We start from the raw sequence: 10,492 nt of genomic DNA, 5'->3' as shown, positions 1-10,492 counted from the left end.
ACCATCTCCCCTGTAGTTTAAAAAAAGTGTTTTTTCATTGTATTTAATTTTCTACTCCCAAGGGGCTTTAAAAATACTGGCTGGACATAGCTAGAGCTATGCTGCAGGTTGGACTAAAAATGATTTCTATGTTAGGGCAATGCTGCTCGCATTATCAAGGTCACACCTTCCTAACATGATCCTACTGCAGAGATGAACAGAGGTTCTGCTGCACTGTGTCATGCTGTGTTGTCCTCAGTTAACTGCAGGCAGTTTGCCCCAGGACCTGCTGATTCTTGTTTGCTGGAGCTCCCACCGTCTTAACACACACCAAAACTGAAAGGTTCTTCCATGTCCAACAGCCTTCTCATTCATCTGTTGTTTCATTGTGGTGCTGTTCTCATGACCACATTTGATATCATTTGTACGTGTGCTAGTCATGAAAAAAATATTGTTGTACGCTTGCTTCTGGGCATGGAAACAAAGCAAATAGCTGTTGTCTTTTGGGGCAACCAAAATACGCAATGCAAGATAAATTTGGAATGGCTTGCAGATACTGCATGTGGGGGAGATAAAACAGTTTTAATCCTTATTTAGAACATTGTGTGTTTGTGTGGTGGTGTTTTTCTTAATAATTTGCACAAGCATCTTGTGTAAAGGGTTCCTTACCATACGTGGGCCTTCTCCCTTTCAGACTCCAGTCTTCCCCCGAGGGGGGGAATAATCACATCAGATCTATGCTCTAAGGAGTACCATTTACTAAAAAGCAGAGTTATCCAGATCAACTTGAGCCATGATCATAGTAAATGGGATCCTAAAAGCACCTGTGAGGAACTACTGAGTTGCCACACTGGATTAAAAACTGAAGTTGCATTGATTTTTCTGTTCCAGTTTATATAGAAATAATCTTGTTTACAATGCAATTTTAAAAATACTCTGAGTATTTTTATGACATTCAAAAACTCCTAACAGTTGTGTTGAAACTGCTATGACAAACACTTTCTTTTCTGGTAGCTTCCCAAGTATAGCACTGTCAACTGGAAAGACATAAGTACATTAGAACAAAGGATGGAATTTCCCTATAAATTCTTCGTTTTTAGCAAAAACTAAAACTTTATGTAGGTACTTAAAATTATTGGTAACTAAGGTTGTCTCTTAATTAGCTTGTAACAAATTTCCAACAATATAAAGACCACTGTGGAAAAAATAAAGTTTCCATGAAAGATGCTGTATCTATTCAGCCAGCAATGCTTTTGCATTTCACAACATAATGTGACATCAGCTAATGACTGTTTCTGTCACCTACAGACTGCTCTGTGGGGGATCCTGTGGGTACCAGTCTCTAGGCTTCCCAGCATCTGCCTTCACCAGCTACATCAGTCACACAAAGATGAGGGTCGGGAAGCAACAAATAGTAAAAAGGAAGACATAATATTCATAAGCATTTTCAGCCAAGATAATCTCTTAATGTATTAGAGAAATATGAAAGGATTTTAAAGGTCTGTTTCAGGATGTGCCATTTCATAATGCCTTAACATCCCACATTTCTTAAAGGCCTTTTAAAAAGGTCAAGCTGGGAAATAATGCAAATTTATCCCTTTTAGTTAGAACACAAATATGTATGACAGAAAATGTTTGTTACTATTAGTAATAATCTTGTAGTTAGGATGATACAAATATTTATTTAGCAATAGTGCTTATGTGGTAGCACAGGTAACCACCCAATCAATGCCTTGTTCTCAATTATTGATACTTAACTCTGCAAGCTTCTAAATATCATTTTCCCTCACTGAAAACAAGAATAAACTCTCTCCAGAGTAGAGAGGAACACACATTTATGCTCTTTTGTACCAGTTCTGCAGTCTTTCAAAATATGTTAAGATCACTGACTCTAATTTTCATGGCAATAAGGATGTAATTTTAACTCACACAAACAAATGAGACAAACCATAGAAACTGGAATTTAATTAGTACAGTACAAGAAGGAATATAAGGTCATCTTCTTTATGTATGTATTTTAAATTCTTTTCAGATATTTTAGGTTTAAAATTTAACATTCAGTAAGAAAGTATACTATCAAAAGCCAAGTATTAAGACCATTTAGGATGTACTCTTACTCTGTGTTACCTGATATATTGTTGCACAGGAATATTTAAAACCACTTTTTTTTTCTGCAGAAAAGTCAGAAAAATGCTTTAAAATGTTCATTAATATTAAGTGGAGAATTACTTACTCATATACCAGACAACTCTTTCAAAGTTGTCATACTAGCAGTAAATATCCTGCTAGTCCTGTGATCTCTCCTGCATGTAGCTGCAACAAGTGTTCAGGCTGCATTCTAATGTGTGCTATATTTTAAGATGACAAACTAATTAGGACTCTTAAACCTTTCTTGCTACTCAAAGTAACACAGGCTTTGCCACAGGAATGCATTAAGTATAGTTCATCTACTTTGAGCTAGTATTTTCGAAAAGATGTATGGGATGCTTGCTCTGGACAAGTGTTTTTACATAATAAAACCCAGGCTTATCAGAGCATAGCAAAGTGCTGTTTTAATTGCTGGATGAGCTGTTGTGTATCAACGTGGCCTGGAAATGCTTCTTCTGACTTCTGAGCAGCTGTATAACTCCTCTGAAGATCTCCAACCTGTAAGAAACACAAATTTTGTAAATCTAAGCATTGCAGTATTTGCATCATGTGTTCTGTGCAGCACATTTCTGATGCTCACAAATGTTTAAACGTAGCTCGTCCCGAGAGTGAAGAAATAAAGGAGTCAGCATGGAGGCTTCTGAACTCAGGGTGATGCCCCTCTTACGTCAAGGGATGACAAGACAGAAATGTGATTTTAATGGGAGGGATGCGTCAAGACAGTAACTTTATACCCCATTCCACTTAATTACTGAAGAATAGATAAGGTATACCATGCCCAGTGCTTGAAGTGAGGAGCAATAAAAAATGGAAGATTCGGTTTTAAACTCCATAGAATTGCTGTGGTGTATACAGGCAACACACAACCAATTAGGCCTCTGTAAAAGCCACAACTCCATGTGTTTCCTGCTTCCTCACAGAGAGGCATGACAGTATTGGAGAGCTGACGTTGCTCCACTGCGGCTTTTAGAAGTACATTTCCACATTGTTCCCTACTCAGGGAACTTTTATTTTTTCCTAAATAGCCATTACTTTTCAGAAGGAGGAAGTGTGTGTCAGGAGAGTATCTCAGAAAGTGGATTCAGCAAAAAAGAACCCAAATGTCTGGGAACACATCTAGTAAAAATGAGAGCTCCCAGCTGGAAAGGAAGAGGCTATGGGAAGCATCAGTAGGAGGCCTCTGTTGCCTGTGCATCAGTCAACACAAAACTTCAGTGCAGCAAGAATTCTCTGAAGGGGAAGAAACCAGAGTCCTGGCCAGGGAAGTTATGTTTTTGGAAACCATGGCCTTACACTGAATCAACATCTAGCTGATCTGGCCACCTGTCTCCTCCCAAAACCTACACAGGTTCTTTGTGCAAAAGCTATGTGACAAGACATTTGCAGCCTAGGATTTACTCCTTCATCTGTAAGTAGAGTGCAATTAATCAAAATCATCCTGTGTTTCACAATGGAGAGGATACACTTACAAATTAATGGGTTGTTCTCTCTTTGACACATGTACTTTAGTATCTGTAGGCGTTGGGCTGCCCACACAACACAGACTCATAACACAATCTTGAAGGTGTAGGCACAAGCAAAGGAGCAATTTTTTCTTGCAAAAAAATGTAAGGACTTGTACCAGTTTCTCCTTCTAAACAGAGATATTGGACACACTGTTAATTCAGTGTCTGAGATGCTCTGTACGAAAGAAATTATTAACACAAAATTCAAAGGTTGTAAAGCTGAAGAACAGACTTAACATTTGAGATAAGATTGTGGGAAGAATAAATGATATCCTTTCTATAATAACTGATAAATCATATGATACTATTTCACTTCATGTTCTGAAAAAGCCAACAACTACAAAGACTTTAGATGGAATTGCTAACAGATTGTTCATCTTCTAGGCATTTGAAAAATTACAAGGTCACTTTATAGCTTGTTGGTCTCATTCATTCTCAAAAGCAAACATTTGAGTAACTACTTTTAGACACAAAGCTTCTGGCTATTAAAATGAAACTTTTAGTTTTCCTTGAGTTTATGCATTCTGTACTCTATTCTCTTACCTATTTGTAATTTCATGTAATAAAAACCCAACTGCCCCACCAAGGCTCAATTTTTAGATTACAAGAATAGTATAGTGCATTACCTTCTCTGAGAGTACTGCAAAGTTGAAATGGGGCTCATACAGATGAGGTGCTAAAGATGATGCAGTCTGCAGCAAAGCTCTTGCCTAGGTAGAGAAAAAAAAATATAGTCAAGTCTGTGAGGGTAACAAGAATCTAATATAATTTTCATCATTCTTAAAAGAAATCCTGTGTTTTTTTCCTAGGCCTTCACTAAAAAAGCCACCTTCAACTATGTATGGATTACACCAATAGTACATTTAGGCATAATATAATTTTATAGCATTGAAATGAATAAGACTCTTGACTGAGTCAGAGAAAACATGTTGGGACTTATTCAACTAAGCAGTTCAGTTTTAAACACTGAACAGAATATACCAACTAAAAAACAAAGCACTTGAAGTCTCACTCCAACTGTTGTCCCTGATAGCACTTGAAAAAATCTTTTAAGAGCTGATCTGATTGCTGTCTTCTGCTATCCAACAGAAGTATATTATCTGCATTTATAAACTGAATATATAGTCAAAAATGTAATTTTAGTGATGATTTCAGTGTGATGGGTTTTGGTTTGGGTATTAGTTTAGAAGAAAGATTGCAAACCCACTGTAAACCTTGTTTGCCTTTGATGAACCATCTGGGTATGCCTGAGAATGAGCAGTTCAATGGGAGATGGTGTGACAATGTGGAGGTTACACTGGAACGTGCATAAGTTATCCATGTTTGCTTCTCTGCAATAGGAAGCTAGATGTTCATATGATGCCTCCACCTCAGTGAAATGAAACATTTAAGTACAAAAGGGCCGAAGGAAGCACTCTGTGTAGTCTGAGATGCAACACGAACCTGTTCGACGTGACCTTTTCGCATTTCCAGCACAGCCAAGTTGTTGTAAGCTTCGGCATAGTCGTTATTGTGCACCAGTGTCAGCTTGAAACACTGGTAAGCAAGATTCATGTCTCCTATTCCCTAAAAGTAAGATTATATTTTAATTTGTGAAAAGATAGGAAACAACATGCATCTGTTTTGTTGTCTGGAATATCTTTTCACCCATATGCACTACCATGAAATACAATTTACAATAAAAACATGCTGATCAGAACCATATGTTTTCTTCTCAGTCCCTCTCATTTGCTTTTTATTCTTCCTCCAGACAGAATTGTTTCCAGCACAAACTTCCATGCTCTGAGTGCTATTCTCTTCATCTAATTTAACTGATGACTGAAGTGTCATCTGACTACACTATTTGCTATCATCTGTAGTAAGGGAAGAAAAATAGAGATGTTTCTAGGGGGGAAGTCATCTTGCCTCTGTGCCTCTACAGAGATTAAAAAAAAAAATCACAAACAAGCCTAGTTTTAAGAAGATACAAAATAAGGGAGATTAATTTCTTTTTATGGAGCAGCTGACTACTCTTTAACGCTCTAGTGTCATGACCAACACATGACATGACACAGCATCAGGTTAAACATTAAAAGTGACAAATGCTAAAAAATATAGGCACATCAGTTCCAATTTCAGTGTTTTAAGTAGAATAAATTACTGTGTTTATCCTAGCTGCAGCATAAACAAGATGGACAGCTGAGTTTCTCCCTGGCTTAAGTTAAATCATAATCAGCATTTGAATACAACTCATGTTAGAAAGCTGTCACAATCTTTATTCCGTAACTTTATTCTGGGCACACAGCTAAACAGAAACCTAACATAACTTCTGGAAGAACATCTGCAAAAATGGGCAGTAAATGCAAATTAGTGTAGATATTTAACAAACATTATCACACAAATACACAATGTTTCTATAGCTGTCTAAAAGACAGGAATATCTCCTCTCAACTATGACATACATAGTGCTTTAGTGTCTGCTACATGCTGCTGAATATGTATTTTTATGACAACAGAATTGGTCTAATGCTCCATGTAACACCAAAAACCTCTCAGAGGAAAACATCCTGAATTCAATTTTTTCTTGTCAGAGTAGCTCGTATTGCAGCAAAGGCCTTCAATGGCTGCTATGGGTTGCATCTTTTAGCAGGAGTAAGCGACACTCTGTGAAGATACACCGAAATTTTCCTTTTGTCTGTTCCTCTCTAGTGAAGTGCAAACAAACCTTTAATTTGTACTGCACTTCATCCTGCACACTATTTGGTTTCATATTTTGAAGTAAGGCAATGACTCCTGCCTAGTTATTCTTTTTCAAGGTTTTGTAAAATTGTATTGGTTCAGAAAGGTTGTTAATAATTTTCATACCACAGCCACGTGTCCCAAGTTGTACCACACATCTGCTGTCTCCTCCTCATTTTCAGCCAAAAACAGTGCACGTTCAAATGAAGATAGTGTCATATCATATTGCTGGGCATAGAAGCAACAGAGACCCAGATTGTTAAAAAGCTGGCAGTTATAAACACCCATCTGCAGGAGCCGTCTAGATTGAAAGAAAACTTTTGTTTATTTTTTTGAGATCAATTTTGAGTTTTATTCTAAATAACAAAGTTCTCTCCTCCTTTCTATTCTGAAGAGTGTGAAATAACCACATGTTGTAGTCCTACACTTGGTAAAGGTTTCATGAAGGGCAGTGCAGGGCATTTTTGGTCAGTAGAATCAAAGCTGTGCCCAACAGCCTTTGTGTAAATTAGATAGCTTCTGTCTTGTTGACCGTGCCACAAAAGACAGAGCTGTACAGACTTCCTTCATTTCCTCTTTCCAATCCCTCAACCTCAATCAAGCTGTAATTTATTGCAGTGACTTTTTATAATGCTTCAGACTTCAATTTTTTGCTTGATTCCTGTCCTTCAGCACTGCCCTAATCAGTACAAGTACATTTAGTACGTGAATCTGTATTAATCTTACATTTGAAGCATAACTCAGCTTTCGATTCAAACTGATGTTGTTTAATGTGCCTTTTAGAATGGAGATGTTTTATAAAAATTCTTTTTATTTATATTTATAGGAAAAACAGACATGCTAAGAGGGCCAAGGAAAAAGAGGGCTGCTGTCTGCAGCATGACTGTGAGTTTCTGAAACTAAAGCATACAAGAGCTCAGGTCCAACAGAAATTATATGGCAGTGCTTATATTGATTTTATGTGCTCTTAGACTTAGAGAACATGAGTCAGGATCCTTTGCACTCTGACTGTCTTGAAATTAAAAGCAAGCAGCATTGTTTAACACTGTCTTTTTATTGCTTTCAGTAAAATATGGGGGAACCCCAGCCCATGTTCAGGTGAGGGATTTTGTTGTCAGAACTGCTCATGACTTCAGGTGAGTTTTTCAAAGACTGCTCTTTTTCAAAGGGCTAGATAGGAAGTCCATGTACTTTCTGAATGCAACTTAAACCCAGTGTTCTCAAACTGTCCCATGGTGTGAAAGATCATTTCTTGTTTATTAATTGAATAACTGTTTTCATAACCTTTGTTGATACTTCTATATATTCCACATGTAACAATGACAAGTTTTTAAGATAGAGATGTAATTATCACTGGCTGAGGAGATACTAAGTTAGTATGCTGATTTTATGGTGAAATTTGTCTGAACCCTCAATCATCCTCCCATGCCAATCTCCTTATGTCCTCTTTTTTGTCACCAGCATTACAAAAGTCAACCCTTTATACTTCCTTCCCACGCATGCAGTTCCCCCTCCCTCCCCACAAGCGTAGATACCTATAAAACCGCAGAGCTATCTCGGGCTGGTCTGAATAGAAATGGTTACTGCCAATGCATGCAATGGCTTCCACATGAGTGTTGTCTTGTTTCAAGACGTCTTTATAGTACTCTGCAGCTGAGGATATATTGTTCATCTCCTATACAGTTGGAAAAAAATCAGATTAATTCTACTTTTTATCACAAAACTTACTAAAATGTCACTTGGCGGAGTGATTTATCCTTGCCTTGTACAGTACTTAACTGACATTAATTATGTACGCTCTTACAGTTCTTTGATCACACAATGCAACATTATCAATTGGCATCTTCACAAGCAACACATACATCCACAAAAAAAATAGATAATAATTTATCAGTGCTAGCTGCATTCATCATTAAATCTATGCCATACCTACAAAAAGAGATTTATTTGTATTTCTTTTTTTAGAGAAAGAGATTGGTCAGAAGCTTAGCATGTGCAATGGGCATTGCTACTTTGTGCACAATGCCATGTGATACACAGTACTGGGCAATGGGTTTCCTAGTAACATGATAACATACAGCAGATTTAGTTCTCCAGTCTGTGTCTTAATTGTTTTCAATGCTTTCGAAGTCAACTCATTAATTGCTCTAAATGTAAATGAAGATATAATTGTATATGAACAATTATTACACGCCTTTGAAAACAGGAACCATGGATTTATCACCAAAACTTGTACAAGGAAGGATATGCAAGTTACGAGAACTATATTGTATAAACTTGTGCTTGGATGTATGCTACTTGGAAGATGAATTGGGGTTAACTTATTCCTGTAAACAATATCACAGTGTTTCTGAGGAGTGCAAGTCATCAGAGTACTCTACCCCATATCAGAAGAAAATAAATTAAAGGAGCAAAACACACTTCTGTGTTTAGAGAGGAATAACTTCTCCCTGAATGCTGTAGATACACTGTGTTCTCAGCATGACTAAAGAATAAGTTCCACAGCGTAATTAGTTATGAAAAAAAATTTATTTCCTGTGAATAAAGGAAATAGTTACAAAGTAGTCACTTTAAAATAATGTTTTTTTTTTAAAAAAAAAAACCAAAAGATCTACAACTCTTCCTACTGTCAAAAGGTAGTGACAGAGAAGAAAAGCTCTAAGACGTCTGATACATATATTCCACTTGTGAGTCTGTGCAATGAGAACAGCCCTGTGATGCAGTACAAATCTTTGCTAATGAAGCTATCATCTTACACTCAGGTGTCAGTGCAAAACTAGATCCTGTCAGCTATATGCTGCTCTTCAATAATTCCTTAAAGGGTTATGCAATGTTATGTGTGGCTCTGTAAAATGACATCCATATTAAAAAGTGTTTAACAATTCAGAAAGAAAAGCCTCCAAAAATTATGCAGCTGTTTACTTCCTTGCTGAAGGACAAAAAGGATTTAATATGAAAATGGATTAACGCTTAGGGGTTAGACGAGAATGATGAGAACAGGAAAGAATGCCAAGTATGAGTGCAGACAAAAAAAAATAAAATAATGACTTCAAAACATTTGTTCTGCAATAGCATCATTCCCAACTTTCAGTGCAAACCAGCATTAAGTCCACTGTTTGACAAGAAGACACACACTTTTAAAGTACAAATACATTGTCTTTCTTAAAACACAAAATTATATGTTTATCGAGCTAAAATAAAACTACTTTAATCCTACTTAAAATAACATGTACTTTCTAAACTAAGAAACATTCACATTTCATTCAGTGTTCTTACTGGCTTAAGAAACTAATAGTGGCACGATAGTGCTAATAAAGACAACACTGATGACCAGACTATTTTGCTGTTTAATCCCACCAGCAGGCTGTTGGTGACTTGAGCAGTTTTAGTACAATGAAACATATATAAACTAGACCTAGCTACATGGACAACATCTGGGCCACTTGATTTAACCTGGACTTGCTTCTGTGTGTCAAGGGTAAACAGATCTCACTAGTACAATTAACCATTTAAACACATGAGCCTGAAAGGCTCCTCTGACATTACTTTGATATATTTGTGTAATGTTACATGTTTTGCATTAGTGATATTGAAAATCAGCGTAGCTAATTTTTTATGACCTTACAGTGATATTCAACTATTTCCTCTTTTTTCTTGCTCAGACAGCTAACCTTGGTCACACAGTAAGGACTGCACAGTGGGTGCATACCTCGTAGATTCTGGCAATTCCACAAATAAGAGTCACTTCTCCAGGAAATCGATCTAACCCTTGCTTGAAAAGGTTCAAAGCTGTTACAGGCTGATCCAAGCGCAAATACACCTGAAGAAATAAAAAGTGTGCATAAATAGCAAATGTCTGACTTCTAGACTTGCACTGCTGTTTAACAAGGGAGATAAATAAAAGCAATGACACCTCCTTTTATGCAGTAAACTAATAGCCAAGATGGTGAAAAATACTGGGAAAATATTGGAGTGAATACTGAATAAGTCTCTGTAATGAAGATAAAATAGGCTAATTAAGATAATTAAAATTGCCTGCATATCATCTAGACATTAATTCATCTGGACATTATTAAGAAACCAGAAAAAATACCTTGTTATTTATTATCATATCAAAATAATATACTTTGAAGGTGAAGGTA

At 36.7% G+C, this 10,492-nt stretch overlaps 1 protein-coding gene across 1 annotated transcript; it reads right to left on the bottom strand.

Annotated features, from left to right (window-relative positions):
- Positions 1 to 2,433: 2,433 nt before the first annotated feature.
- LOC103776444 (tetratricopeptide repeat protein 8-like) lies at positions 2,434 to 10,227 on the bottom strand (the record flags this gene model as incomplete). The annotated part of the gene is made up of 6 exons (XM_008943954.1): positions 2,434 to 2,625; positions 4,259 to 4,342; positions 5,076 to 5,198; positions 6,477 to 6,651; positions 7,886 to 8,025; positions 10,060 to 10,227. Coding segments are annotated over 6 exons (807 nt in total), but the record flags the coding sequence as incomplete, so codon positions are not given.
- Between the last annotated feature and the right edge of the window lie 265 nt (positions 10,228 to 10,492).

Source organism: Merops nubicus, unplaced genomic scaffold (assembly GCF_000691845.1).
Source record: "Merops nubicus isolate BGI_N331 unplaced genomic scaffold, ASM69184v1 scaffold20957, whole genome shotgun sequence".
NCBI classification, from domain to species: domain Eukaryota; kingdom Metazoa; phylum Chordata; class Aves; order Coraciiformes; family Meropidae; genus Merops; species Merops nubicus.
This window is presented reverse-complemented; position numbering and strand designations above follow the sequence as displayed.